The sequence below is a fragment of the Bufo bufo genome, chromosome 11 (assembly GCF_905171765.1).
Source record: "Bufo bufo chromosome 11, aBufBuf1.1, whole genome shotgun sequence".
Lineage (NCBI taxonomy): Eukaryota > Metazoa > Chordata > Amphibia > Anura > Bufonidae > Bufo > Bufo bufo.
The window spans coordinates 41491563-41505102 of record NC_053399.1 but is presented as its reverse complement, the minus strand read 5'-3'; the positions used below and the strand labels follow the sequence as shown (position 1 = coordinate 41505102).

At 43.9% G+C, this 13540-nt stretch overlaps 1 protein-coding gene across 3 annotated transcripts in view; it reads right to left on the bottom strand.

Annotated features, from left to right (window-relative positions):
* SMOC1 (SPARC related modular calcium binding 1) overlaps positions 1-13540 on the bottom strand; it is a 190359-nt gene that overhangs the window by 55552 nt on the left and 121267 nt on the right. For 2 of the 3 annotated variants that reach the window (XM_040412227.1, XM_040412228.1), the window contains exon 6: positions 244-333. In XM_040412227.1, coding sequence (XP_040268161.1) covers positions 244-333 — 90 coding nt within the window. The remainder of the gene's footprint in view (positions 1-243; positions 334-13540) is intronic. The other variant, XM_040412229.1, reaches the window with a different exon arrangement.

The window sequence follows — 13540 nt, the reverse complement described above, 5'->3', positions numbered from 1 at the left end:
AAATATCTTTGTTTTAGACTGTCCATACGTGATGCATCCCTGGCAGCAGGATTCACATGCCACTCAATGCTAATTGCAGGGCCTTGCCTTCATGTGCAGCCAGGAAAGGTCTGGCTCGGTGATCGCCAGTGAGTGGCAGTGTAATGCTATGTAAATAACCATAAATATGCCAAAAGATGGAACAGGTAGGATTCATCAGATCATTATTAGGAGTGTAGTATTAATCAAGAAATTATTCCTTACCGTCTCCTTCAAATACAGGCCGCGTCTCCATGGTAGGCGTAGGTCTGGATCCGTCATCTGAATTTAGGGTTAGAAAGAAACGGAAAGAAACTACCATTATTGAGGTAAATGCTATCTACTCTACAGAACTGTTGAATGGTTCGGGTTTTGCAGGTGGCCCGGCCACGTTAACAAACAAAAACAAGGACACACAAACAACAAATTGTTAATTGTAGTTAAAAACTAAAACTTTATCTACCACAAACAGTAAAGGCATTAAAATTCTTAACCAGCAAGCTATTCAGTGGGTGTGCTATAATAACTTCCTTTACTGTGCTCTAGCCCTTCTTCCTTTCATCTGAGGTTCTGTGGTTTGATTTATGCACAGCAATATTGTCTGCGAAAATTTAGCACATAAGGGGCCACTAAACAACTCTGATGGGAAAGGGCATATATATCTTTTACTGTGCCTCTGATAGTATAGAGATTCTTGACTAGAGTGGGCCTAGTGTACGCTGGCTGCTGTTCCTTTCCACCTCTCTGTTGTAGCTCTCCAACTTTATTTCTTGTGTTTTCTGATCACTTATAGTCTAGTTATCCTGAGTTGTATTTAGATCCCCCTTCTGGCAGGCTTTTCCTTTATGTGACCCCCATACATTGTTTACCAGGACCGCCAACTACATGGAATTCTGCCTGACCACCCTGCTGACAACCACTTATGGATGAAATCTATATAGTTGTTGACTTGCATGTTATTGGCTGCTATTTGTCAATGACTTCTAGCCTTATTCTCGCCGTCTTGTTTGATGCTTGTCTTGCCTTACAATTAAGTCATATACCTTGGTTTCCAACCAAAAAAAGTTATGATTTTCCAGACACCGGATTGTTTTTTTAAAACTTTTTTTTACAGCCCCTCCAAACAGTAGCATTAAAGAAGAAAAGTTGCTGACTGGCAGTCGTTACCTTGTAAGGTCCTGGTCAGCAGTACTTGCTCCTGTCTACTGAACAGAGACATAGTGCTACATATTGCAGAAGGTGCCTTGCCCATGTAGCCCAGGCTGCCAACTACTGGGTAAGTGCAAAAGCTACAGTTCACCTTTCGTCCAATAAAATGACTGTGCCTGTACCAACATCTTCTTACACCAATGGTTTAGTTGCCTCTTGAACCTTTAACTTGTCATGCCACACCCATGTACACCTTTTCCAGCAACTTCACGTGTTACAAAAAAACAACTGATAAACACTGGCATTTCTTCTACATCTCCTACCTTATCCTTCTCATAGCACCATGCAGTGTTCTCCATGACCCTTTCTGCAATTTGCAGGTTTCCTGAGTGCAATACCCTACAGTCTGTAAGCTCACATGTACAATGTGCCAGATAACAACCCATGCTCTGCTTCCATAGGTTCTTATTTGGCCAATGGATATTTGTGAGACTCAATAAGACCCTAGATGAGAGAATTTTTTTTTCAACAATTCCAAAAGTTTTGGAAGCAAAGTATCCTATGATATCAGCACAAACATCAAGAGAAAGTTCTTCCTAGGGGAGCTGAGATGGACATTGCTCTTCAGCATCTGCTTTTCTAATATACTGTGTGATTAAAGAAAGTCAGAGGGAAAGATCAGAACCTTTGTAATGATGATTTGATTAAACATATATAGTAATGTAAGAAATTACATCCATATATCTATAGACTTTGAGGATGAGCCAAGTTGCTGTACCTGAAGTTGGCATTTGAATTACAATAACCAGATTAAGGCATTTCTGTGCCTCAGACAAACTAAAACCTCTAGTTCCTAAAGACTTCATGTGCAGAATTGTAATATTTAAAAATGATGTGATGGGTGGCATGACTCCATTCTGGCCTCTTAACTGATATGTACAGCAAGGACTCTTGAAATATAACACAATGGCACACTCATGTTGTTCCACGCAAAAGTAATTGAAACAAGTCTTGTGAAATCCAGGATGTCTAGAAACCAATCATTGGATGATAAACATCAAAGGCAGCGGTCAGCTCTTGATCTTTTGTTTACCGCTACAGTACATAATGCGACCAAAGTATTAGTTGTGTGGGAAGATAACATTCCCTATGGACCCCAAAATGGCCATTGTTTTCATCTTTTGATAATCTGCACCTATTAAAGTACATCTCCGGTGAAAAGAAAAACTGCACAGTACCCTTAGAGCATCATATACAGTACCTTTGCAGAACCTTTCTCTGTTACCCTGTATGCATAGTGACATGACTGAGTGCATTTCACCTGCCTTGCTGTTTGTATAATTCCTGTGTTGTAACATAACTGATTAGATTATCTCTGTGACATCAGTATTTATTATTCCTGTACTGTGACATCATGGTGTGCATTATCCCCGTACTGTGACATCACTGTGCTCATTATCCCTGTATTGTGACATCACTGTGTTCATTATCTATGTACTGTGACATCACTGTGGTTATTGTCTCAGTACTGTGACATCATTGTACGTGTTAACCTTGTATTGTGACATCACTGTGTGCATTATCCCTGTACTGTGACATCACTGTGCGCATTGTCTCAGTACTGTGACATCACTGTGCTCATTGTCTCAGTACTGTAATATCACAGTGCTCATTATTCCTGTATTGTGACATCACTCTGTTTATTATCTCTGTATTGTGACATCACTGTGCTTGTTAACCCTGTATAGTGACATTACTGTGTTCATTATCTATGTACTGTGACATCAATGTGTGCATTAGCAAAACCATTCATAAACTTTTTTGAACTTGCTGCTGAAAGTGGTCCTGGTGGAGTGGGGCCCCATGGTTATTTTTTACACCCTTGGTTGTCCATCCAAGATCTATCATCAAAGCTCTTTATATCACTACTGAAATATTTACCACTCAGTCCAATGTAATAAATAAAAATATTCAAATATTTACCACTCAGTCCAATGTAATAAATAAAAAATACTTGAATGTTTAATACTCAGTTCAATATAATAAATAAAAATAAATGTACAGCTAGGTGCATATATAACCTATAAATCCACAGCACTTGACTGACGTAAGGGTGAATGAGCATGACCACCTTCCGGACAATGAACGACAAATGATCAAATAAACCATTCATTAGTTAACACAATGAGGTGTAACAAGCCAAATGGTGAACTTCTTGGCTGTCCACAAAACAAAGACCCAGTACAAAGAAAACCTAAATATACGAGAACAAAGAATACACTTTACAGCAAAAAGTCACGCTTCTTTAATGCTGCAGTTGGCTGAAAACCAGGCATAATACTGACATAATACCTTTGCTGGTACGCTCTCAGAGCTCTCATGTATGTCATGAGTAAGGGCAGACATCACAACAGCCCGGAACCGGTAGACGAGGATTTTGTTTAACTGGATGTTTGATTTTTAACCGCTGAAATAAAGTACCGTTGCACCGTCTGCGTATTGAGATGGATTACCTTTCTTTCTACTGGATTTCCACTTACCCGCATCCAAGTGCGGTTGTTCCGTGCTCATAGCAGATGAAGAGCAGGTGAGAGCAGTTTCATCTTTTTTGCTCTCGGAGTGAAGGTACAGGTGAATGGAAATGGTAATGCAGGTGATTCTAAAATCCTTGCGTTTAATAAGATCTGGTTGTGTTTTGAAATGTATTTGGAAACCCCTTGCCAAATTCAGTGACCTTCAAAGCAGAGGCATAACTTTAAAGGGTTTCTGTCACCAGAATTAACCCTATTAAACTGGCTGACATTAGCGATGTGCTAATGTCAGCAGACCCTAACTCTCATATTTTTAGCCTCTAGGAACAGGAGCAACGCCTCCCCCCCCCCCGCTCCTAGAGGCTAATTTGCATATCATCAAAGTTAAAATTGTGCAGTAACCGGCCTCTTTCAGACGGGCGTTGCGGGAAAAGGTGCGGGTATGTTGCGGGAACATGCGCGATTTTTCCGCACGAGTGCAAAACATTGTAATGCGTTTTGCACTCGCGTGACAAAAATCGCACATGTTTGGTACCCACAGAAGTTCGGGCTTGGGATCGTGTTCTGTAGATTGTATTATTTTCCCTTATAACATGGTTATAAGGGGAAATAATAGCATTCTGAATACAGAATGCATAGTTAAATAGCGCTGGAGGGGTTAAAAAATAAATAAAAAATAATTTAACTCACCTTAATCCACTTGATCGCGCAGCCGGCATCTCTTCTGTCTTCTTTCTTTGCTGTGTGCAGGAACAGGACCTGTGGTGACGTCACTCCGGTCATCACATGGTCTGTCACATGATCCATCACCATGGTAAAAGATCATGTGATGGATCATGAGATGACCGGAGTGACGTCACCACAGGTCCTTTTCCTGCACACAGCAAAGAAAGAAGACAGAAGCGATGCCAGCTGCGCGATCAAGTGTATTAAGGTGAGTTAAATTCTTTTTAAAAAAAATGTAACCCCTCCAGCCCTATTGTACTATGCATTCTGTATTCAGAATGCTATTATTTTCCCTTATAACCATGTTATAAGGGAAAATAATAATGATCGGGTCTCCATGCCGATCGTCTCCTAGCAACCGTGTGTGAAAATCGCACCGCATCCGCACTTGCGTGCGGATGCTTGCAATTTTCACGCAACCCCATTCACTTCTATGCAGCCTGCGTTTTGTGAAAAATGCACAAAATAGAGCATGCTGCGATTTTCGCGCAACGCACAAGTGATGCGTGAAAATCACCGCTCATGTGAACAGCCCCATAGAAATGAATGGGGCGGGATTCAGTGCGGGTGCAATGCGTTCAACTCACACATCACATCCGCGCGGAATACTCGCCCATGTGAAAGGGGCCTTAGGGTCTGCTGACATTAGCACATCGCTAATGTCAGCCAGTTTAATACAGTTAATTCTGGTGACAGAAACCCTTTAAGAGGGACAAAAGTTGCAGCTGCACCTAAACCCTGGTGCCTGATGAAGCCCTCTGGGCCCCATGTACTGTACATAACATACTTGGAATGGACTATTAAAGATTTAGAGAAGTTGTGCCTCTGCCCCTAGGCTGCCCCTAAGAGGGCAGGTTCTCTGATTGTAGACTTACATGATATAAGGAAAAAAAGGAACATTTTTAACTGTACGTCTGGACAAAAAGCTGAAAATGTTTTTTTCAAGCTGGGCAATTTGTAAGTCCCCTTTCACATGAGCGAGTTTTCCGCGCGGGTGCAATGTGTGACGTGAACGCCTAGCACCCGCACTGATTCTTGACCCATTCATTTCAATGGGTCTGTGTACATGAGCATTTTTTTCACGCATCAGTTCTGTGTTGCGTGAAAAACGTAGCATGTTCTATATTCAGCGTTTTTCACGCAGCCCTGGCCCCATAGAAGTTAATGGGGCTTCAGTGAAAAACGCATTGCATCCGCAAGCAAGTGCGCATGCAATGCGTTTTTCACTGATGGTTGCTAGGAGATGTTGTTTGTAAACCTTCAGTTTTTTTATTGCGTGCGTGAAAAACGCATTAAAACGCACTGCACCCCCGTGGAAAAAACTGAACGCAATTGCAGACAAAACTGATTGAACTTTCTTGCAAAATGGTGCGAGTTTCACTGAACGCACCCTGAACACATCCGGACCTAATTCGTGTGAAAGACACATAATACCCTTAGGCTGGGTTCACACGGGCGTTGCGGGAGAATGTGCGGGTGCGTTGCGGGAACACCCGCAATTTTTCCGCGCGAGTGCAAAACATTGTAATGCGTTTTGCACTCGCGTGAGAAAAATCGCGCATGTTTGGTACCCAAACCCGAACTTCTTCACAGAAGTTCGGGCTTGGGATCGGTGTTCTGTAAGATTGTATTATTTCCCCTTATAACATAGTTATAAGGGAAAATAATAGCATTCTGAATACAGAATGCATAGTAAACTAGCGCTGGAGGGGTTAAAAAAAATATAATTTTTTTTTAAACTCACCTTAGTCCACTTGATCACGTAGCCCGGCATCTCCTTCTGTCTCCTTTGTTGAATAGGACCTGTGGTGAGCATTAATTACAGGAACAGGACCTTTGATGACGTCACTCCGGTCATCACATGGTACGTCACCATGGTAAAAGATCATGTGACGTACCATGTGATGACCGGAGTGACGTCATCAAAGGTCCTGTTCCTGTAATTAATGCTCACCACAGGTCCTATTCAACAAAGGAGACAGAAGGAGATGCCGGGCCGCGATCAAGTGGGCCAAGGTGAGTTAAATTTTATTTATTTTTTTAACCCCTCCAGCGCTGTTTTACTTTGCATTCTGTATTCAGAATGCTATTATTTTTCCTTATAACCATGTTATAAGGGAAAATAATTATGATCGGGTCTCCATCCCGATCGTCTCCTAGCAACCGTGCGTGAAAATCGCACCGCATCTGCACTTGCTTGCGGATGCTTGCGATTTTCGCGCAACCCGATTCACTTCTATAGGGCCTGCGTTGCGTGAAAAACGCAGAATATAGAGCATGCTGCGATTTTCACGCAACGCACAAGTGATGCGTGAAAATCACCGCTCATGTGCACAGCCCCATAGAAATTAATGGGTCGGTATTCAGTGCGGGTGCAATGCGTTCACTTCACACATCGCATCCGCGCTGAATACTCGCCCGTGTGAAAGGGGCCTTATTGTCTATGCTGAATAATGTTATAACTAGTGTTGGTCGAGCACCAAAGTGCTCGGGTTCTCGAGTAGAACACATCGGGATGCTCTACCGAGCACCCAAGCACAATGGAAGTCAATGGAAGAACCCGAGCATTAAACCAGGCACCCCCTGCTCTGAAGGGGGGGTGTCTGATTCACAGGAAAAGGTCAGAAATTGATGGAAACACCACTGAAATGGTTCGGGAACAGCATGGGGAGGATGTCTGGATGCATCTTGGACTCCCAGGTCGCTGCTGGGAACGATGTTGTCCGAGTAGTACACCACTTTTACAGACTGACAATAATACGCACAAAACCGAAGATAAAATCGATTTTTAAGGTAAAATTGTTAGAAAACATTCTTTCCTGTATATTTACTTGTATATAAAGTGCAAGTGCTGCCAAAAATTACAAGGAAGAGGTACTCCGATACAACCTGTATATCACAGAAAGGAGGGCCTCATTCACATTGTGGTACAATTGTTCAGGTAGTGGGACTCCTACACTCATAAAGCCTATGCACTAAGGGAAAGGGCTGCCAAAAATTGCAAGGAACCGGCACTACAATACACCCTCTATTACACATAAATTAGGGCAGTGGTGGGCAACCTTTTTTTTCAACTGAGCCAAATCTCGCCAAAACCACGATTGAAATTTATTTTGAGAGCCACATTTTTAAAACCGAAAATACAGTCAGTGACGCCTCCTTTGGCCTGAGCGCCGCACGGCACACATGTAGGCAGGACAGCCGCAGGCTGCCGCCCCCGAGAGGAGGGAGGGCAGCGGGCGCCCGGCACACAGAACAGTGCTCCAGACTAAAAAAAATTCCTAGTAGCCATTGGCTCCTGAACTGAAAGATTTAGGAGCCAAATCAAATTTTTAGTCGCCAAATCGAAACTGAATCAAAATTTTGGTATCGTGACAACGCTACGCCGATCAGATCGGCGTAGGGTTGTTTTGAAACCAAAATTTTGATTCGCTTTCGTCACCATAAAAAAGTATTGTGATACTCAATACCGTGCAAAAAAAAAAAAAAAAAACACCAAAAAAAGCCACGTGCATTTCGCATTTTATGAAACATTCGGCCCATAATAGAACAGTCCTATCCTATTTTTTGGGGTGACAAGGTGACTAAAAAGGCTATGTAATATGTTTATTTATTTATTGTTTATATATTTTATATGTAAAATTGGGAAAGGGGGGATTTAAACTTAATATTTTAAAGTACTTTCACACTAGCGTTTTTCATTTCCGGCACTGAGTTCCGTCACAGGGGCTCTATACCGGAAAATAACTGATCAGTTTTATCCCCATGCATTCTGAATGGAGAGTAATCCGTTCAGGATGCATCAGGATGTCTTCAGTTCAGTCATTTTGACTGATCAGGCAAAAGATAAAACCGTAATTGGGCATCATACACACCCTTGAAAAATTATGATTGATGGCCTGCTGGTGACCTTTAAAAACATTAGGAGCAAGGAGCAAGGGCCTGCTGCTGAGCTGACCATCTAAAAAATGTTGTGGGCGAGGGCCTGCTGCCGAGCTGACCATCTAATAAATTTTGTGGGCGAGTGCCTGCTGCCGAGCTGACTATCTAAAAAAAATTGTGGGTTAGGGCCTACTGCTGAGCTGACCCTCTAAAACATTATGGTTGAGGGCCTGCTGCTGAGCTGACCCTCTAAAAAAATATGGTTAAGGGCCTGCTGGTGACCCTCAAAAACATTAGGAGTGAGGGCAGCCTAATAAGCATGTTAATGGGATTCTGTCACCAGGTTTCACCCCTCTCAGCTAAAAATATGCTGATGTTCAGGGCGTCTTCACGATTCCTAATGTGGGCTTATAAATGTCATCTGTGGGCTTATTTAGCTAAAAAACAGCTATTACTAACCTGTCAGTCAAACAAATAAGGTGCCCAAGGGGATGTTAATGGATGCAAGGTGCCGGCCGCACCCGCCGCCGTTCGTGCCCAGCGCCGCCTTTCCAGACTTCTGCGCCGCCTCCTAATCCTCTGTGCCGCCTCTCGCTCTCCCTCCATCCCCCCTCCTTCTGCTGATCAGCGTTCGGACACAAAGGTGAATCCCTTTAATATGATGAAGGAGGAGGACGAGAAAAGGGAGATTGAACCATATACCCTTTTTAGTGGTGGAAGGGGTGCATGGGAATACAGTGTATTCAATACACCATAAAAGCCACATTTAGAGTGCCTTTATGTTCAGCCACTTTCCTCTGGTGGAGTAGAGAAGTCAGGGGCAATCCAGGCCTTGTTCATTTTGAATAAGAGTCAACCGGTCAGCATTTTCAGTTGACAGGCGGATGCGCTTATCAGTAATTATGCCCCTAGCAGCACTAAATACACAGTGACAAAACGCTTGCGGCGGGGCAGGCCAGCACCTCCAAGGGATAGAGCGCTAGTTCGTGCCACATGTCCAGCTTGGACACCCAATAATTGTAAGGCACACAGGGATCACTGAGGACGCTGACACGGTCTGCTACGTACTCCTTCACCATCTCCCAAAATGTTTCCCTCCTTGTGACACTAGGCCGCGCATCAGGTAGAGGGTGCCGTCGGGGTGTCATAAAACTATCCCAGGCCTTGGAGAGTGTTGCCCTGCCTCTTTTGGAACTGCTGTGTGTTCCCTCAGTCTCCCCTCCTCTGTTGGCCAAGGAACTATGTACTCTGCAGCCAGCGTTGTCAGCTGGAAAGTTTTGAAGCAATTTTTACACAAGGACCTTCTGGTATTGCACCATTTTGCTTGTCCTCCCCACCACAGGAATGAGAGATGAGAAGTTCTCTTTGTAGCGGAGGTCGAGAAGGGTGAACAACCAGTAATCGATGTTGGCCAAAATGCGTACAACGCGAGGGTCGCGGGAAAGGCAGCCTAACATAAAGTCAGCCATGAGTCCCAACAGACAAGACTTTGCTGTACTCATCAGGAAAATGACTCTTAATCTCCTCTTCCTCCTCTTCTACCCATCCACGCTGAACAGATGGAATTAAACTTCCATGGGTACTACCCCCTGTAGTGGAGGCAACCGTCTCCTGCTCCTCCTCCTCCTCATCATCCAATTTGTGCTGAGAAGACAAACTGAGGGTGGTCTGGCTATCACCCTGTGTACTTTCTTCCCCCATTTCCACATGCAAAGGGTCCGCCTTAATTGTGAGCAGCGAGCGTTTCAGTGGACACAGAAGTGGGATGGTTACGCTGATAATAGCGCTATCGCCGCTCATCATCCGTGTTGATTCCTCAAAGTTGCGTAAAACCTCACAGAGGTCAGACATCAATGCCCACTCATCGCTTGTGAAAAGCGGAAGTGGACTGGAAAGGCGATAACCATGTTGCAGCTGGTATTCCACTACTTCCCTCTGCTTCTGCTGCTCACAAAGCCTGGCCAACATGTGGAACATGGAGTTCCAGCGCGTGCTCACGTCGCACAACAGTCAGTGAGCTGGCAATTGCAGGCGCTGCTGCAGCGTTGCCAGACCGGCGGAAGCTGTCGATGACTTGCAGAAATGGGCACACATGCGGCGCACCTTCACCAGTAGCCCAGGCAAATTGGGGTAGGTTTTGAGAAGCCGCTGAACCATTAGGTTGAACACGTGGGCTAGGCATGGTATGTGTGTGAGCTTGCCGAGCTCCAAAGCCACCAGAGATATGGGAGAGTCACAATTGCCTAGAGCAGGGGTCAGCAACCTTCGGCACTTCATTTCTATGGGAGTTCTGAGAAAAGCAGAGCAAGTATGCTGGTGTCCTAGGTTTGAATCCAACCAAAGACAACATCTGCATGGAGTTTGCATGTTCTCCCGTGTTTGTGTGGTTTTCCTTCGGGTACTCCGATTCCCTCCCACACTCCAAAGACATACTGATAGGGAACAGATTGTGAGTCCCATTGGGGACAGTGTGATGCCAACGTCTGTAAAGCATTGCAGAATATACCAGCGCTATATAAGTCCATAAAATAAATAAATAAGCGTGCTGGGAGTTGTAGTTTCACAACAGCTGGAGTGCCAGAGGTTACTGACCCCTGGCCTAGAGTTAGGGTTGTATTAGACCTGGAGATAGTCGGACAGGTCATCGCTAATAACTGTTCATAGGAACGCCCGTTAGCGATGATCTGACTGTGTAAAAGTGCCGCCGATTTTCCAATAAACTAGCAAATGCTCTTTAATTGGGCAATCTCAATCGTTACGCAGACTAAGAAATCATCATTTGGCGGCAGATCGTGCTGTCTAATCATGGTCTGCTGCCGGCAAATACTGATTCTGTATGGGGACGAACGATGGCATTAGCAATCATTCCTCCCCATACCGTAGAGGAGATCGCTGCATGTAATTGTAGCACTCTCCTCCACTGACGAGCAGGCGATTGCCAAGAAGGAATGCTTCCTCCTGTGTAATCTAGTGGATAATGACTTAAAGGGTCACTGAGTTTTCAGAAAACCATTGATATGTCATACAGACATATCAAAAGTTTTGATCAGTGGGGGACTGAGTCCTGAGACCCCCACCAATCAGTAGAATGGAGAGAGAAGCGCTCGCATAGTGCTCTGACTCTCCTCACTGCAAAGGATGGACCTTAGACAGGCCCAAAGACTTCTATTGAGCCCATCTCCTGCAGCGAGGAGAGTGCGTTATGCGAGCGCTTCTCTCCCCTTGTTCTAGCAATCAGTGATGGTATTAGTACTCAAACCTCCACCGAACAAAACTTTTGATATGTCTCTATGACATATCAAAGGTTTTCTGAAAACTCTGAGTCTTTAAAAGTGCGTGGCATATTACTTCTACGTTAAAGGAGCAAGCTCGGGTTCCATAGTGCGAGTATAATACTTGATCAAATAAAAAAAACAGTCTAACCAGCTGATCAGCGTTCGGACACAAAATGTACCCATATAGGTTTCCCTGTAATTGTGCAAATATCGACATGTGTTTGTATAGAAAATAAAAAGTGCAAAAAAATCCACACACAAAATATCAAACAATAAAAGCTAAAAATGAGTAAAAATTCACATGATTTCTTTGACTGTCTTTTTCCCAGCTGCTTTGTGGTTTCCAAAACATCAAAGGTCGCCAACTCTACAGATGTAAAATTAGCATGCAATAAGGCGGGATAGGGAACAATTCCCTGGGCTTTGTAGCACTCACAAGTGTGTTTCCTTTTTTTTTAACACACTGTGCAGGTGCATGTTGGGGAGAATAGAGACCAATTCTAAGGATTGTGAGTGCAATGCACTGACTGTGCTTAATTGTGACAGCAATTCTTCTTTCTCCCTCTTCTGATTAAAAGCCAGGCGAGGGAGACAGTGGGAAGCCCTCCTGACCCCTAATGGCACTGCTGAAAGCCTCTTATGTTTGCCTTTTTGATTCTTGATTGACAAATTCACTGTGTGGCTCAGGCAAATGCTACCATAAGGACTATATTCATTGGCTCTGACTATTCTTGCATGGGACTTTAGAAGAGAAAAACACAAGTGCACAAGCTTTCTGAATTCAAGTCAAACAGAGTGAGAACGAGAGGACTCTGGGTTGACTATAGAGAAGTTAATTGTATGGAGTGTACAATATGTGTATTCTCATAGGACACAAAGAACTTTCTCACCCGGGTCCTTCAATAGCATCATGTCAAGAGTCTCTGTGCACACACACTTCACAGCATCAAAAGCTATTCCTTATTCCTGAGTGTACAGGGACATGACAAATTATGATCGCATCCAAGATCTAACAGTTTAAGCATAGTCATAATAATCATAAGTAATATATTACCGTTTCTAAATAGCTGACCAAGATTAGTGACAATAACCACATTTATTCCGTAACATCTACAAAGTAGCATATTTTTTTTCATCCATTTCATTTAGGCCAGTCCTAGAGCATGCAATGACATGTAACCTCCAAAATATTCCTCCCTTATGTCACAGATAGTGGGTTTGGAATCGATGTGTCAGCCTGGTGTGGTTGACAGTTGACAATACTCATAGTCAACTAAAAAGACTATACATTTTTTTAAATTGAATGTAATTTAGTTTAATAGCTGGCCATTTGTATATTTCTGTAGAATACTCGTAGTCACTAAGAGGCCGAGGTCAGGACAGGCATAGTTAGTGAAAATATGTGAAGCAGGTCTGATGTCAGGGCAGGCAGCAAAGGGTCAATACGGTGAACAGGCAATGGTCAGGGCAGGCAGCAGAGGGTCAGAGTTGGTAAATGGGCAGAAGTTGGTACACGGGCAGACAAACAGAGCAGCACACTTTACACAGGGACTAGCAAGCTCAATACACCTATTTCTGAGACACCATCTCCCAGGGAACGTACTTAAATATGCACAATTGGCCAGCCATAGGCCAGAACAGACCAGGGTACATGTGTGTTGGCCTTTTAAGAGTCAGCAAGAGTGTGTGCGTGCCCTAAGAACAGAGGGAGGGGGTACCTTGTCAGCAAGAGCAGGCAGCAGCCTGCAGCGAGAAGAAGCTATGGAGGACTGGTGGGTCCAGAGCTTCAGGACCCTAGCAGCAGGAGGGTGAGAGATGTGGTGCAGAACACCCTATCTTCACACAGTGATCTAGGAAGCTGTGAGTGTGAGCAGAATGTGAGTAGTAGTACATCCAACAGTAACAAAGCACAGTTCCATTTAGAACACAGTGCAATTCGTCCCAAATAGCAATGTATAG